This window comes from Daucus carota, chromosome 3 (assembly GCF_001625215.2).
Source record: "Daucus carota subsp. sativus chromosome 3, DH1 v3.0, whole genome shotgun sequence".
Taxonomy (NCBI): domain Eukaryota; kingdom Viridiplantae; phylum Streptophyta; class Magnoliopsida; order Apiales; family Apiaceae; genus Daucus; species Daucus carota.
Window position 1 is genome coordinate 7,852,889 of NC_030383.2, and position 17,395 is coordinate 7,870,283.

Genomic DNA, 17,395 nt, shown 5'->3' on the forward strand with positions numbered 1-17,395 from the left:
TTTTAACTTTGAACACGTATCTTTAAGTGCTTTGACCGAGTAGTTTAAATTATTATTTTTCAATTTTTTTTTTCTGAAAAAAAATATAATCAAAATTTTAATTCAAAAAAAAAATCAATCAAAAATAATACTAATTTTTACTATCTAGTCAACTCACATAAAAATGTGTGTCAAAAATCAAAACGTCAAATATTAAAAAAACGGAAGGAGTAGTTTTATAGCTCAATCCACAAACTGGGAGAAAGAAAAGGACAATACTTTGAGAGTGAGAGAGTGCAACAAGGGTAAGTAGTTGAATACTTGAATGGACTGGTGGATGAGCATTGACATGCAACTTCACTAACCCGGACGTTTTCTTTTATAAATGCTGCCTCGTCCTCAGATGCAACTTTTTGTACTTGTATCAATCAGTTTCATTATTCATTTAATTAATATCCTCCTACTATTACTACTTCATTTATCTCTCATTTTGCATATTTATACCTTCCAGCTCAAAACCTCTTTTCATGCATAAATGGCCCCTTCAACTCTAACTGCTCTGGCCCAAGAAAAAACCCTCAATTCCAGATTTATTCGAGACGAAGATGAGCGTCCTAAGGTTGCCTATAATCAATTTAGCGACGAAATTCCCGTCATTTCTTTAGCTGGTATCGATGATGATGCCAGGAGATCCGAGATATGTCGAAAAATAGTGGAGGCTTGTGAAGACTGGGGGATTTTCCAGGTGGTTGATCACGGTGTTGATACCGCCTTGATCGCCGAAATGACTCGTCTTGCTCGTGAATTCTTTGCTTTGCCTGCCGAGGAGAAACTCCGGTTCGATATGACAGGGGGAAAGAAGGGTGGATTTATCGTTTCTAGTCATCTTCAGGTACATTTAAACATAACGAAACAAATGTGACGTACATAACCCGTGTTATCGTTGGGATCGGAAAAAATTATCACTTTAAAAAGGTTATCAGGGTTTATGTATTTTATTAATTTAAAAGAGTCATGTAATCTATTAGGGTTTATATATTTGTATTAATTCAAAGGGGTCATGTAATCTATTATGCATTCGTGATCTGTATGACACTAGTAGTTAATTTAGACAAATTTGATGTATAATTAGAAATGGTAAATATGTGCAGGGTGAAGCGGTGCAAGATTGGCGAGAGATAGTGACTTATTTTTCGTACCCGATTAGAGCCCGGGACTACTCAAGATGGCCTGATAAGCCGGAGGGATGGAGGTCTACCACGGGGGAGTACAGTGAGAAGCTGATGGGTCTAGGGTGCAAGCTACTGGAAGTTTTGTCAGAGGCCATGGGGCTTGACAAAGAGGCTATTACAAAGGCCTGTGTGGATATGGATCAGAAAGTGGTGGTGAATTACTATCCCAAGTGCCCTCAACCTGACTTGACACTGGGACTAAAAAGGCATACGGATCCTGGCACAATTACGCTCTTGCTTCAGGATCAGGTTGGGGGGTTACAGGCCACCAGGGATGGTGGAAAAACCTGGATCACTGTTCAGCCTGTGGAGGGTGCCTTTGTTGTTAATTTGGGTGATCATGGTCATGTAAGTTCTCTCCCAGTATAATATGCTGGACACTTAAATGTTGTTTAAGTTTATACTATGTATTATGTCAGGTAACCCTTAACCAACATATCATTTTCTGGTCGTTGGATAAATATCGTGGTTAAACAACCCCGTCCAGCAGTTAAAAAGTACTGGACAGACCTCGTCCAACGCTATTTGATGTTTGTTATAATTTAGGGTACTGGATATTCTTCCAACAACCAGAAAAAGGGGTCTTGGTTAAGGGGTCCCTGACATATGTATTGTTGGACCAGGATCCTTTGGTTTTATGGTTTTAGAAACTGAATTGGTGAACTATGGTCTTGTGTAGTATTTGAGCAATGGGAGGTTCAAGAATGCTGACCACCAAGCAGTCGTGAATTCCAACTACAGCAGATTGTCAATTGCAACTTTCCAGAACCCGGCTCCTAACGCGACAGTATATCCATTAAAGATTAGGGAGGGAGAGAAGGCCGTTATGGAGGAGCCCATAACATTTGCCGAGATGTACAGGAGGAAGATGTCGAAAGATATTGAGGTGGCTAATCTCAAGAAACTGGCTAAAGAGAAACTGTTGCAGGACCAAGAGTGGGACAAGGCCAAGCTGCAGATGAAACCCAAGAGCGCAGATGAAATCTTCGCTTGATCTTAGTACCATATAATTATACGTTTTCGGGCTTAAGCTTATTTGAATTTGGCTTGATTCAGTCTGTGTTGAATTAATAATGTGTGTCTGTCCATCTTATCATTTATTTGTATGGCTTGCCTAAATCTGATAAGGGTAAGCCTTGCCTGCTTATGGGTGAATTTAGTGTGTAATGAATAATGAAGATTTGATTTAGAGCTCTGAAAACTTAGAAGGGCCATGAGAACACTTGGGTGGTTTGTTTGATCATCATGTGATTTGTAAGTCCTAAGTTTCTCCAGAATATAGGAAACACAATTAAATCATGCTTTAGAAGTGATAATATAAGAGGTCATCCTCGATGCTTCTATTCATGCAACCACCTCTTTTGTTCTACATGTAAAAAGTTACGAGACAATAATAAATAATACAATATTGAATTATTGATGGGGGGAAGAGCAGGGGGGTGTGGTGTGATTTTGTCTAGTTGCAGCAAAGAGATGGAGTTGCTCGTCTGGCTATTACCCTTGTTATTCGCAACATCGCTAAATGTGTGACCAAATTGCAAGAAATACAGTGATAAATTTAACAAATTATTGAAAATACTAATATCATTTACTTTTTCTACGCAGAATATTTTCTAATTGTTGACGCACAAAGTTGTCAATGTATTCAAAGAAAGTATAACAAAAACTATAGTACATTTTTTTATGACAAATATGACATCATCAATAATTCGACACTCTTTCTGGCCTAATTTTAAAATTAACACAGGACCTCCTAAATAATCGTGAACCTGCATTTATACAAGGTGCCTTGAGAAAAATCCCAAGTATACCGATTTGTACACACCATGTTATCATGAAACAAAAACTATTTGATCTCATACTGTACACAAAATTATTTTGACAGTCCAGTCTATAAGCCATTCTAAACAAGGATTTATCTCAAGTACCGCTACCTCTACGCAGATACCAAATGCCAATTCAACCATTTATTTTCTAAGGCATCTGGATACCTGATTATGTGCCCTAAAGAAGTACAGAATACAGTTATTGCTCTTCAATGTATGTAACAACTAACAGGTAAACATCAAGTTCGTTTCACTCTTTTAAGGTTTAGAACATTGCTTATACGACCACCTATGGACCACCCATTCGGGCCGAATTCTGAACAAAAAAAATGATAAATGATCATGAGGAGAGGAGACCCAGGACCATCAATAAGGCCACATGCCAAGGAGAGCTTCCTCCAACGTAACTTGTACCAAGGTACGGACGATATATGCTAGGCCTAGCCTGCAAAACCAATACTCTGATTGCAGACAGTGTTCTAGATATAATTGTTTCCATGATCAAAGAGTGTCTTGCAAAATATTAGATATAAATGAATTCTTTAGGAGTCATTTTCTGCCCTGGGCTCCTAAGAGTTCTTGTTGAGCCTATAGTTCCAAACAATTTTAACATACGATTAGGCATTTATGTCATTATGTGCGATTAAAAACCAACGGTAACCAGGAATTCAGGAAACAAAACCAATGTCCTAATGATCAAGTTTAAACACCTGTAGATTGGTAGCAGATATCGCTTTGACAAGCAATTGAACATCTTGATATATTAATAACAGATCAACTCCGAATGATAGTAGTTCGCCTCAAACACAGCCATTCATCGGTATCCCATATTTTCAGAAATCATCAGTATTTGGCTTAATGCTTACTATCTAATAATGAAATCGGGAAAAATGTGTGCAGTAACATTAAAAACAATTACATAATCAATATTGCTATCAATAGCCCTTTCATTTGCAGTATTGCAAATACAACTTCTAAATAAACGAGATATTGTTATTGTACAACAGTTGGGGAGGGGAGGCCCTTGGGGAGGGGGGGTTAGATTGTAGTTTATTGTTCATAAAGTATCATGAGCTAGCCCTAGAGACATAACAAATTGAATTTGAAAACATACATCTCAACTTGGTATATGTCAATATTGACAACCAAAAAGTTCCATATTTAACAAGTGATTACCAATCATAAAGAAGCAAATGAACTGTCCCATTAAGACAAATACCGATATAAAAATGAGTCAATTCAAGGACGTCAAGCTATTTTCCCTGGCCTTGCCATCAGCTAATCAACCCAAGATGCACCCAACATCTTGGCCATGAAGCTATAACTGTCTGCGCTTGACTCAATCTACAGCAAAAAATTAAAACTGTCACATTCAACACCCAGTACTCTTTAAAACTGATATCCATAAATATATCTGAAATAGATACATACTATCTTTTTTGTGGGACGTCCAGCTCCATGCCCAGCCTTGATATCAATTCTAGCGACAATTGGGTTGGTCTGAGGGCTTTTGTCCAAGCTTGTGCATAGAACATATTGCAAGGTCTAACACACAAAAAACAAAGCAATTAGTAGAGAGGATAGCTTGTGAGGAGTAGATTGGAATGCATATACAGGTTAACATTGTTAGAACTTCATCAAGTTATGCATCACTAAGCAATACAATTATTCATTTCTAATACCTATACTAAGCATCAGAGTAGTAAAAATTTGTCATGTTCTATTCATGGGTCCAGGTCCCTGGCAATTGATTGTTGCAGCAAAACTATCCGCTTTATTTTATAGCGGAAAGACATTTACACTAGGTTTTTTATGTGTCTGCAGGGGGGCCATGTGCCCATCCGCGGTTTACATATCCATTCAAGATTTTTCTTCTTCCAGCGATAAAGAACCTCGTATATGTTGTTAACAAGCACTTGTCAGGGACCATCTCCCTTCTATTCATTTGTGACTGTTGTATCATAGTTCATTCAATCATAGTTATTCTTTTTGTTCAGGGGATACATTATTAATTCGTGAGACTTTCTTCTTGTTTTATTGTGTGGGTGTAGGAGCTAAGGACGGGTACAATCAACCACCAAGGCTAATAGGTACTGTGTAAGGCTTATAGCTGATTTACATAGAAAGTGTGTTAAGTCCTGGTTGTCATTAGCAGAAAATAAGCAAGAACCAATAACCAATTCTCCTGTCTAAATATTGTCAGCAACTGCCATCACAAAGAAACTTATTCTTAATTGGCAAACTCACCGCCAAGAATTTCAATGAGTGCAGTGGCACGACTCGATCATCATGATCAGCTGTCAGGAGCAATGTAGCTGGGTACTGAGAAGCTTGAGCAGGTGATTTTTCCCATGGTCTCTTGACATTGTGTAGTGGTGAGTACCTGCAAAAAACAAAAAGAAAAAAGATGACTTCCAAAAAGTGGAAAAGAAATATTAAACTGATCAGGGTAAAAGAACTAAAAATGTCAATGGGTAGTTCAGTAATAACTATGGAAAACCAAAATCTAGAAGAAAGCTGACAACGTTATGAGAAGTAAAAGGTTAGTTCGTGTACGGTGCAAGAATATGTTCTATATAAAAGGCAGCTGAAAGGAAAATTTTCACTTAGAATACTCATGCTATTGCAGGGGGCATAATAAACAATGTGAAAGTGCTGAATCTTACCTATACGCTATACCAGATCCTAGGAAATATATTCCTCAGAAGCTCCAAATCAAGAAAATGGTATTCATCAGAAACAGTGGGTATATCAAATTTGAACCACGCAGCTTTTAAAAATTGATCAAGAAAAGGTGGCAATACAAAAATGTTGGGTAGTACAAAAAAATAGTGCAAACAAATAACTTAACAAGAATTGCCTCAGATATGTAATTCCAAATACTTAACATTTTCACCATCCTATAATGACTCAGAAATTTAAATAAATTATTATATGTAGAAAAATATAAAAACAATACCACAACATCTGTGATATATATTCATACAGTTACTCACTTGATTAACCAATGGAACTCTTCTTTATTCTCTGAAGAACCATATTCGGAGGTCCATGCATGGCCTAATAATTGGAAATGGGAAGAAGAGGGAAAATGTCAAAAGCTGTCATATTAACCTCAAAAGACCATTATATAGACTCACCAATAGTAAATTTGTGGAATCGGAGCATGTCCATCACACCAACATGAGCAAGAGCACAGCCGTATAGATCAGGTCTCTAAAATCACAAAGTTTAGAACCTCATAATACAATGAAAATCCAATGAAGCAAGTGAAGCAACAACATGGCACCTGATTGATACAAGCTCCGATAAGAAGTCCACCGTTGCTTCCGCCTTCAATGCACAACTTGCTCGGCTGGGTATACCCCGTGGATACAAGATACTCGGCAGCAGAAATGAAATCATCAAAGCAAGTTTGTTTAGTTGCAAGGCGACCAGCTTTGTGCCATTCTTCTCCATACTCCCCGCCACCTCGGATGTTTGCTATACAGTAGATGGCACCTAAATTCCTCATAAGTACAATACGACTAACACTGAACGATGGTTTGATGCTAATGTTAAATCCACCATATGCATACAGTAAGCATGGATGTGACCCATCAAGAGGAATATCTTTTTTAGCCACTACGAAAATTGGTATACTCACGCCGTCCTTGCTTGGAACAAAAACCTGAAAAAGAGGAAAATTCTAATCAAAAAAGAGACAGGGATATTGCGAAATCAAGAGAAAGAGACATTAGCTCAGTAATATATCCTGGGTGATAAAATAAAGACGCAATTGGTCCAAGTCTAACTAAAAGCTCCCTTACATATTAATTTGTAGCTACATTCTTCTAAGAATGGAGAGAAAAACTTCAAGACTGTCGTTTGCAAAAAAATTCTCAAAAACACATGAAGAGACAGAGAGCAAGAATGAAAAACTGAGAATCAAGACATACAGGATAATCCATTAAATGATATCCCATATCTGTGCAGCAATTTCTTATGAAATTCACTTAACAATGGCTGTGTATCAGGTGTGCTTGCATAGTGAGTTGGTAAATGTACCAGATATATGTTATAATTGGCTGTCTTAGGGAGAGGAGAGCCTCAGCTTGAATGAAGATAGTAATTTCTAAGAAAAATCCAAATATAAACGTTCCATATGACTAAACTCAGAAACATTAACAAATAATGTAGTACCAAAAATATCATCTCAAACTACAAAATCCAACAGAGCAAGTCTGCTACCTGATTAACATGAAACTCTGCCCGATCAAATCCAGGAACAATTATTTCACGGAATATTTTAAGATCTGGGACACCGCTTTCTAGGTTACACTGATATATTATACCAGGGCTCAGGAAGCTGGTGAAAGAAATGAAAACTATGTTGTCCTCACGCCGGGCAGAGATATCAACCACGGTGCCTATGTCAATCGGCAACTGATGCAGAAAAGTACCAGTTTTTAAGTCCCTTAGCTGCAGAACATCTTTCACGTCACTCATATAACTCACAATTATTTGATTTTTGTTAACAGCAATAGCTGATTCAAGCACATTCTCAGCTTCATCGACGACATCAGTCCACGTAGTTGGTTCCTTCAAATCTACCCGAACTAACTTGTATCTTGGTGCATCCTTATTAGTCCGGAAGGTGAACAAAGTATCATCATTTGCGATGGCTCCATAATATGCATCGAAGTTGTCAACAAGCTTAACAAAGGGAAGAAGATTTTTCCCCTTGTAACCTTCAAGTCCATTAGAAAAAGCAGAAATATCACAATAGTAAAACTTGTTGACAGGATCAGTACTCTCAAAGGTATAAAGAAGAACATACTGCAGAAGAAATTAGACGTGAGATTAGTTCAAGCTTCAAAATATTTCGATGAAAGACATAATTTTGCTTTTCATAAACTATATTAACAGATTTGTATATTTAAAACTGGAAGATGATAGTTTGATATCCTTGGGGAAAGGTATGAAAGACGTAAACTTCTTGCCATGGAGAAAATCAATTATTATGAGTATACAACAATTCTTATATGAGGGGGGTTAAGGTGATTGTATATTTCAACTACGCCATATGTTCAAGGGAAAGAATGACAAACAGAACCAATAATATGATTTTCTCTTTCAGTTTCAAAATTTCAATGACTTTTAAAACCTTACTGAGTTTGAACAACAGAGATTGTATATTTCAACTACGCCATATGTTCAAGGGAGAGAAGAATGACAAACAGAACCAATAATATGATTTTCTCTTTCAGTTTCAAAATTTCAATGACTTTTAAAACGTTACTGAGTTTGAACAATAGAGAGAAAAAGAGAGACCAGATGAAGTAAAATTCGTAACCTTTCCATCATCTGTTACTTGGGCTCCAAAATTATGTTTTGGATTGGCAGGATCTTCCCAACATAAGATATCTTCAGACTGATCTGTGCCCAGGAAATGATAGTACAATTGATGATCAAGATTAGCATTGGTTTCTGTCCCAGCATCTACTTTTTCACCTTCCCTGAAACAAGATCATTGCTTTCATAACAATCAAGTTACAACAGAAGTATGACGATATTGTAAAAGACATTCATTACAAAAGCGAATTTTAAATCTTCGGATTACTTTGGAGCTGGGAAACGACAATAGAAAAAGCCTTTGCTATCATTGGTCCAGTTTATGTCTGAGAACTTGACCTGTGACAAAGCAAACATATCAATAATAAATTAGTACCAAATCTATGGTCACTGAAATTTCTACTTTTTACAGAACACCCAATGAAACCACATACCCATGACAAAGTATCGTTGTGAACTTTTTTGTCCTGAATCCCCATTATTTTGATAGTTACCCAGTCACTTCCACTCGAACTGAGAGCATACGCCAAGTATTTAGCATCCTTGCTTACTGCATATACACTTAATGCTACTGTTCCGTCCTCACTGAGTTCATTCGGATCAAGCAAAACCTCTGGTTGTCCATCCAGCCTATCCTAAAACACAGTAAAAGAACAGGAGTAAAAAATCAATAAAAGATTTTTAGTTTTGAGAGAAAAATATTGAAAATAATATTAATTATTAAGAATCACAAATACTGCTATATAGTCAATTAAACAAAATATTATATAGCACTCAGAATTCAAAATAGATGTTAAGTACCAAATTAAACAGCTAGTTAGGGTGTATTTCGGGCACGCATGCATAGATAGATGCTAGCATAAAAAAAATTAATGTACCTGCATATAGAGGACTTTTTGAGGTTGAAGACCGGTGTTATGGAAATAGAAGAACTTGTCGCCTTCCCTAAATGGAGCATCATACTTGGGATAATCATACAATTCTGTAAGCTTTTTCTGAAGCTTCTCTCTTGTTTCACATTGTTTCAACACCGACTCTGTCAGGTCCACCTGCTTCTGGACAAAATCTTTTACCTCTTCTGCATCAGGATCTTCTAGCCTAAACACCAGCAAATCAAATCCGTATTCAGCATTTTCTCAACTTTTACAAACATGCATTCTTCTTTCTAACTAAGAAACACATAGAATTTTACTCTCTATTGACCTGACTACAATTGTGGTCAGCTTAATAAGTAAATTGGACATACAGCAGATAAATGTTTAGTCATGCTACGTTTCAAGAGTGTAACCCTCCAGTTATAAGTAAATCGACCATACAACAGCTTAATTTTAATAAAAAATTAAGATTCAATTGTTTAGTCACAATACGGTTAAATGGTGTCACCACTGAATCAAATTCTGTTCCCTAATCGCTGTCAAACATAAACTCATACTAGACATAGAACTGGCAACGAACACACATGACCTAGACCTATATCGACTTAACAATTTACCACATTAACGACACAACACGCCTTATCTAACCCGAAACAGCTCATTTATTAAAATTTTATCACTCTTGAAATCATACATTCATCACTATCACTTTCATCAAATTCCAAAACTACCCGAAATCATCACTCCCTACACTTCCCTAAATCCAACTCACACAAAAACAAAATTTAACCTATCGAAAACTATACGAATTAAACTCGATGTCAATCAAATCACTACTCATTCTGGCGATCAATGAAAATGTGAGGCATATAGATAATGTAAGTAATTCAATTGAACTGAAGAGTAAAAAATAAAGATAAATGGGGTAAAAAAATAAGTTACCAGCGGTAAGGATCGGGGACGAGGACGCCGTGATAGTCGTCGACAACGGCGTCGTCACGGCGTACAATCGGATACTTGAGGGGCTGAATTAAGGGAGCAGCTGCAGCCATGGGAGTAGTAATATTATTGTTTCGAGGTGTAGAAGCTGAAGAGAATGAAGAAGAGACGTTTAAAACAAATCTGCGTGGTATTATTTTAGTAGGTTTCGAAATATAATTATTTCGTGTAATTAATGATAATAATCTCAAAGCAACGCTATTATTTATGCTCATTGTGTTCATGGCTGTCGTGTATTCATCATTCAAGACGTGTAGTGTATACTTATGCGATGGTGAGCGTTTCAAGACAGCTCTTACGGAGTAAAATAATACGTATGTATATTTTGTTATAAAAAAAATAAATTTTATATATTATTTTTTAATTTTTTTTCTGATTAAAATTTAGTATATGTTTTTAGTAAGTACGGGTCGTGTCCATACTTAATAGGGGGAGATAAACATAAAATTAATTATTATTATTATTAATTAATTTGAATTTGCTGATACAGCAACACTAGATTAAAAATAATTTGTTTAAATTATAAATACCCAATATAACAAATACTATCAAAAAACAATAACGTAAATGTTTAACAAATTTTATTTAATATCCTGTAATTCTAGTTTAACGATTTTAATTAAACATTTTTAACGAACCCGTCGGTCCGAGTTCTTTTATAAATCTTATTCTTACAAAATTTTAATAATCCATACATTCACGGGAAGTGGGGATTTTATGCCAAGTATATATAACATGATTTGATAGCATGATATTTTTTTGATCTTGTTCATTTATTTAGAATTTAATTTATATTTATGATATGAAAATAATAATTTGGTGATACTGAATATTTGTTCGACTCGGTTCGGATCGATTACACCCACCACGTACAGCTGAATCGAAACAGTTTTACGAATGAGTAATGATGTTACATTTTTCAAACTGCCATTTGTTTAGAGCTTAATGAGCTTAACGAGGCTGAATGGAAGGTTGTTGAAGCTGAGCTTGTTTGTCTAAACAAATTCAACTTCTGAAAAATTAATGCTGACCGATTCGGAAGAAAATCTCTGGCTTAATCATTCACCTGCTGTGTAACATGTGTTAACTGTGTACATTCCGTTGTACTACTATTATGTTTTAAAATAATTATTTTTCTTCTTATTATTTTTTGGACATAATTAATTATTTTATTATAAATTTTATTTAGAAATTTATTACATATAATTTATAAAATGATTACGATTAATTATATTATATATTCTCATAGTTGAAAACAAAATTTAATAATAAATAAGTAAAGATCATTATTTAAATTATATAAATAAAATTTAAAATTTACTTTGTTTAATTGTTATATATGTGATAGTTATGATAGAAACTAAATATATATTTTAATAAATATTATTGACGATAAATATATATTATATTCAGAAAATATCACAAGTCTTTTTTATCAAATGATATTATTCATTACTCATTCAGATTATTAGTCATTAAGGAATTTTAATCATTCAGATATTTATATTCAGATTTACCAAATGACCGACATCTGGCCCAGACCCGTAAATGGACCTTTAACATGATTCAAATGGGCCTCACGAATAGCCTACAACAAAACACCAACCCAACGTCCTGAAAACCGAAAACATAGCAGGCAACCAGGTTGCTCCAAATACGCAACCCTCTCACTCTCCACTTCTTTCTTGAAATTATACCCAAATTCAATCTATACATACACCTATCAATATATAATGTCTTCTTCTGATGCCAAGAAACCCCTGAAGAAAGAAAAAGTTGAAGATGATGATGATGAAGAGCTTCTTGGGACTCTCTTGAAGAAAAAGAAGAAGCCAGCAAGTAATGCTGCTAGTCCTAAAGGAACTCAACCCAAGAAGCAGCAACAATCTAAGGTTAAAAAAGAAGAAACATCTGATGATGATGATGATTTTAAACAACCCATTGTAAAGAAGGCCTTGAGTAAGGTCAAGGAAGAGACTTCTGCTAAAAAAAGTTCTGCCAAGATTGATGTCAAGGTTTGTTTTTGAACACACACTCTCTCTCTCTCCTCCTTCCCTCTCCCTGTCCCTCTCTCTCCCTCCCTCTCTCTCTCTCTCTCCTGTGGGTCTGTTTTCTTTAATTTGAATGTATGTTATAATGTAGAAGAAGAAAAATGTGAAGGAGGAGAATAAGAGTGTGGGCAAAAGTTCTGAGCAGAATGGGACTAAAAAGGTTAAGAAGGTGTATGATATGCCCGGACAGAAACGAGACCCGCCTGAGGAGGTATGTTTTCCTCCATCTTTTTTAGTATAATTATACTGCTTAAGATTTCATTAAGATGAATTTTGGTTGATTTTTCGGCGATGGCTGTTTTCTGTATTGAGTTTTTCAGAGAGACCCATTGCGGATATTCTATGAAACTTTGTACAAGCAGTTGCCTAACAGTGAAATGGCGGCTTTCTGGTAAGCAGTTCTGCTCCAAATTTGTTATCATATATGGTATTGAGTATTGACCCTAATTTGATGGTTAGATATAAAGGCCGGATTTTTATCCTTGTTGTCTTGTGAATATACCTGGACAAGTGACCTAGTTTGGCTCTTATATATGTGTTCATGTATCGTTGAGCTTATATTAAAATTTTTTGGTGACTTATGTCACCCTGATAAACAAAGCCTAGATCTATTTTTCTTTCTTTCAAAAACACAGTATATTCATGTTGGTGTCTTTGCTATCAATCTTTAGGACAAACTTAAATATATGTTCAACATCAGAAGCATTTCTTTGAACTATTCTTTGTTCTTCCATTAAAATTTGATCACAGCATTACCAGCTTTAAGAGAATTAAATCTGAATAATGTACGAGCAAGTAAGTAGGATAACTTATGAAAGCAATGAGCTGCTTTTAAAGATATTTATAGGGTGGGAAAGGATGGATTGGGTTCAACAGAACTCTCGTCAACTGTGTTTGTCAATGTTCCAACAGGACTGAAATATTTAATCTTGAAGCTTCCAACATCAAGCAAATTTGGGTTAGATTGACAATCCTTGCAGTGTAATTGATCTTAATGAATCAATGAGTGATCTACAGACAAGTCTTAGAATCACGGAATCACTGTGTTTACCTATTTTGGACTATAAGTCTATACCTAATCTGATTTGCTCTCATGTGTCATAAATAGAAGTTTAATGTGAACACAGGTAATGTAAGTGCGGAGATAGGAAGAACAAATAGGCATTTTGGATAGTAGGCACGAAGAAAAGCATGTGAACTCAATAGTTACGGGTGCAACTGCACTCAAGTGAAAGTAATAGAACTGAAGAGATGGCCTTGGTATTGTTTTGGCGGTTCTCCAATCATAAAACAATTAGGAACAGTCATTTTAAAAGTTACATGGTGAAATATCTCCACCCCACTGACATTCGTAATATAGTAACCATTGAAACCTCCCCCGTCCCGTCCTAAATCTAAGCACATACACACTTGGCACTATCTTCTCTTTCCTCTATTATTTTTTGACGAACTCTTTCCTCTATTTAGTTGTGTGCAAGTAGTATTATATTACTACTGGGTAGTTGGCACACACATTCGGTCCATTCGAAGCAGAGAAAATGCCAAACACTCTGTCTCAGGATTGTGTGTAAGCAGATACTTGTATTTTGATATCCATGTCGTGTTCTTGTTTGACCTTGGTCAGGCACTAGTATCTCAATCATTTATTCATTTTGTTTAAGAAAGTTATGCTCGATGTTTGATGATGGGGATTTATATTAATGTCACTTACTACTTCAGTTGTTCCGTCGTTGATTATACTAACTATAAGAATTCTGTCATAATAACTTATAATAATTTCAATTTCAGCTTCTACTTTATTACAGTTTTTTTTTTTTTTTTGTGAATGCTTGACTATTATTTTTATTGTTGGATTTCTTTTAATTTAATACAACCCAGTTTTGATATCGCCAGAGTCTTAGAGCTACTATTAAATAACCCTAGTCCGATTTTGGCCATCATCTCTGGAAAGTTAATTAAATCAACCTACTTATATCCCTAGCGCTGTAGCATAGTAGATTCCTTTTTTATCCTGGAAAAAGGAGGTTGAGAATTTGATCCTTGGCGGAGGTAGGATGTGTTATCTGTAAGTCCTGCGTACTTGAATTTCTACAACTGACCAGAAGAGAAAAAACAAGTAACATATCTACAATCTAATAACCTCTCCAATCTTTAGCCGACAACTTCGGCCAATAACATATATATTAAGAATTCCAGCCGCCCAATCTGTCAGCGTGGGACAGAGAGGGGGGGGGGGGGGGGGGGGGTGTTCCTGTACTATTCATCCCGCTGCCATCACAACAAATTAGTGGCTGACAGTTTTTCTGAAAGATGGGATATCTAATCCCCTTCCTCCGAGTAAAGAGTAAAAATTATCATAGTGATGCGATTAATGTCGTGCAGGAGGATTCCGATGAGATGTAGGATCTTTGTGGAAATTTAAATAAACCAACGTACAGTTTAAGAAAATTTCTTCATCTCATGCTGGAGGATTCCTATGAGACCTTAAGATCTTTGTGGAAATGTAAATAAACCAATGATACAGTTTAAGAAACTTTCTTCAAGTTTCTCTTCATTACCTCTACCCCTCATTTGAACACTCAAGTTTCCCTCCTTTGTTGACTACTATTATTTCTTGCCCTTCTGTTTTCCAATAGCCACCATCATTTCAGACGTCTAACTGAACTTAAGTTTAGACTTCAGGGTTTCAGGAAAAATTCTACACTTACACAGATATGATAGGAATAATCATATAAATCAAGTTTGAACTTTTCTCTGTGGAAACTACTCTTTATTCTCAAGAGTCCCCTTTCCAAAAAAAAAAAAGAGTAATAAACTCCCACCAGCTGAGAGTAATTAACAGAAAACATATCCAGTATACTGTATATCCATGTTGTGGCCTAAGAATGAAGCTGATGGAAACTTGTATGCCATTGTTGATGCTAGTGCTTATGATCTGTCCTTGGATCAACAGTAGTCGCTTCGGTCCAGTCTATACTCGAATAATAGTTAGGGGATGTCACGGGAGGACGACGGGGGCTTTCACCTTTTTCCTCTTTCTATCCCCCTGATGTGAGTGTGGGCATTTTAATTTGATTTTACAATGGATTATATTTAACATTTTTGAACCTTTTTCCTATTTCTATTCCCCTCATGTGAGTGGGGTCATTTTTAAAATTTGATTTCACAATGAATTGGAATTCAACATTTTTGATGTTTGAAACGACAACGCTTGGGAAGTCAGGTAAGAACTCTCCTCAGTCTGAAGTCTCAACCCCCCTTTCTACCTGACCCTTCTTTCATATTTACCTGGAAATCAAATTAACTCTCTCAACCTTTCGTCATTTTTAAATGGCTGAGGTGTCTTAACTTGGTAAATCTGAGATTGCAATTGACAATAAAAGACCATTATATTATCAACACGTGTCTGTGAGTTGATAATATAACGGTCATCAATCTCCAATATAAGATTACTGTGATTTGACCTTTTTTGCTGTTTAAATGTATACAGGATGATGGAGTATGGTCTGCTGCCCAAGGAAGTGGCGAAGAAAGTTTATGAGAAGAAACTGAACCGAACTCAGCAACAGAAACTAGGTTCACCTATGAAAAAAGTCATCACTGTAAAGAAACGTGATGGATCTGTTACTATTATTAAGAAGAAAGTAATATCATCCTCCACTCCGAAGAAGCAGACACCAGAGGCAAAAGGTTCTTCAAAACCGTCCAAGAAGCGAAAGATTGATGAAGATTCTGACACTGGATCAGATGATGACTTTGTATTGTCACACAAGAAGTCAAAGAAACCAAAGAAATGCTGATTTAAATATCCAACAATCTAGTTCCTTCACTCCTTGCCCTGCAACCTGTGTGCTTTCTCATACTAAGATATTTAACAGTTGTATCTGCATTGAAAGACATTGTTGTTAGTAAGCTGTGTCTCGAACTCTTTAAAATTGAAGTGCTACAAGAAGGTATTTGCTGCCTGATTTAACTTCTCTTTCTTTGTTTTCTTAGGTATAATCCGGTGATAACATCCTAATGTACTAAAGCCGTAGTGAGCATAATTAAATATCATAAACCGGAGATTTGCATATACAATTTCATATGTGATTTTGCCATTATTGCATTGTAAGTAGGTTTAGCAATTTTATACATAAAAATTTAAACCTAAGATCCAGATTTACAAAAATGGTATTATATGCACACAATGATCTATCTAAATATCAATTTGTATAATTATTGTGTCGGCATGTAATGTCTCTGGTACAAATTCTAAAATTATTACAAAATATAGGGATAACGAATTTTATAATTAGCGATGTCATGACGCGATCAATTCTTGTTTGTTACGGCAGTCTTATAGCAAATATAATGGCAAGAATTTGGGGCTCGAACAAATTCTAGGCAGAAAAAAAGTTTGCTATCATGACGATATTGATGGTTCGCGCTACTGTATGCTGGAATCATGAAATATATACTCATCAACTGGACGTTAAAGACAAATTAGAGTGCACAATCAATTAATTTGATACGACAGGCTTATATAATAGCAAGAATTTGGGGCTCAAACAAATTCTAGGTTGGAAAAAAATTGCCATCATGACGATTGATGGTTCCCACTATATTCTGAAACACATCTTCAATATCACAAGTCGCAATTCTCTCTCCTCGATTTCTAATATACTCATCAACTGGACGTTAAAGACAAATTAGAGTGCACGATCAATTATTATTTGATACGACACTCTTATATAATAGTAAAAATTTGGGGATCAAATAAATTCTAGGTTGGAAAAAAAATGCCATCATGACGATTGATGGTTCCTTGCTATATTCTGAAACACATCTTCAATATCACAAGTAACAACTCTCTCTACTCGATTTCTCTCTTTCTCTCTATCTCTTTCTCAAATTATAGTTGATTAACTGTTTTCATCTTTCAAATTCCTCACATTCTCTCTCTTAATTGCGATGAAATAAACGATGTTCATATTACATAAAATCAGATTTAATCAAACAGTGTTATGTTGAGTTCGAATAGATCAGATTCTGGTTATGATGTGTAAAAAATATTTAATTTATTTTGCCAAACAAGCCCTATATATAACATAGTTTAC

The 17,395-nt window shown here is 35.6% G+C and overlaps 3 protein-coding genes across 3 annotated transcripts; 2 read left to right on the top strand and 1 right to left on the bottom strand.

Moving 5' to 3' along the window:
* Nucleotides 1-399: 399 nt before the first annotated feature.
* Nucleotides 400-2,400, top strand: LOC108213382 (flavanone 3-dioxygenase). Its single transcript, XM_017385173.2, has 3 exons — nt 400-871; nt 1,131-1,559; nt 1,891-2,400. The coding sequence occupies exons 1-3, from the start codon at nt 515-517 to the stop codon at nt 2,203-2,205; spliced, it is 1,101 nt and encodes a 366-aa protein (XP_017240662.1). The 5' UTR covers nt 400-514; the 3' UTR covers nt 2,206-2,400.
* Nucleotides 2,401-3,937: 1,537 nt separating this feature from the next.
* Nucleotides 3,938-10,559, bottom strand: LOC108213378 (uncharacterized). The gene is made up of 12 exons (XM_017385168.2): nt 10,189-10,559; nt 9,250-9,469; nt 8,806-9,006; nt 8,640-8,710; nt 8,373-8,535; nt 7,268-7,855; nt 6,327-6,707; nt 6,178-6,253; nt 6,034-6,097; nt 5,285-5,420; nt 4,469-4,582; nt 3,938-4,381 (listed from the first exon to the last, which is right to left on the bottom strand). The coding sequence occupies exons 1-12, from the start codon at nt 10,467-10,469 to the stop codon at nt 4,316-4,318; spliced, it is 2,361 nt and encodes a 786-aa protein (XP_017240657.1). The 5' UTR covers nt 10,470-10,559; the 3' UTR covers nt 3,938-4,315.
* Nucleotides 10,560-11,850: 1,291 nt separating this feature from the next.
* LOC108213385 (uncharacterized) lies at nt 11,851-16,269 on the top strand. Its single transcript, XM_017385177.2, has 4 exons — nt 11,851-12,260; nt 12,388-12,507; nt 12,617-12,687; nt 15,787-16,269. Exons 1-4 carry the CDS (start codon nt 11,979-11,981, stop codon nt 16,094-16,096), a joined length of 783 nt encoding a protein of 260 aa, XP_017240666.1. The 5' UTR covers nt 11,851-11,978; the 3' UTR covers nt 16,097-16,269.
* The last annotated feature ends 1,126 nt before the right edge of the window (nt 16,270-17,395 follow it).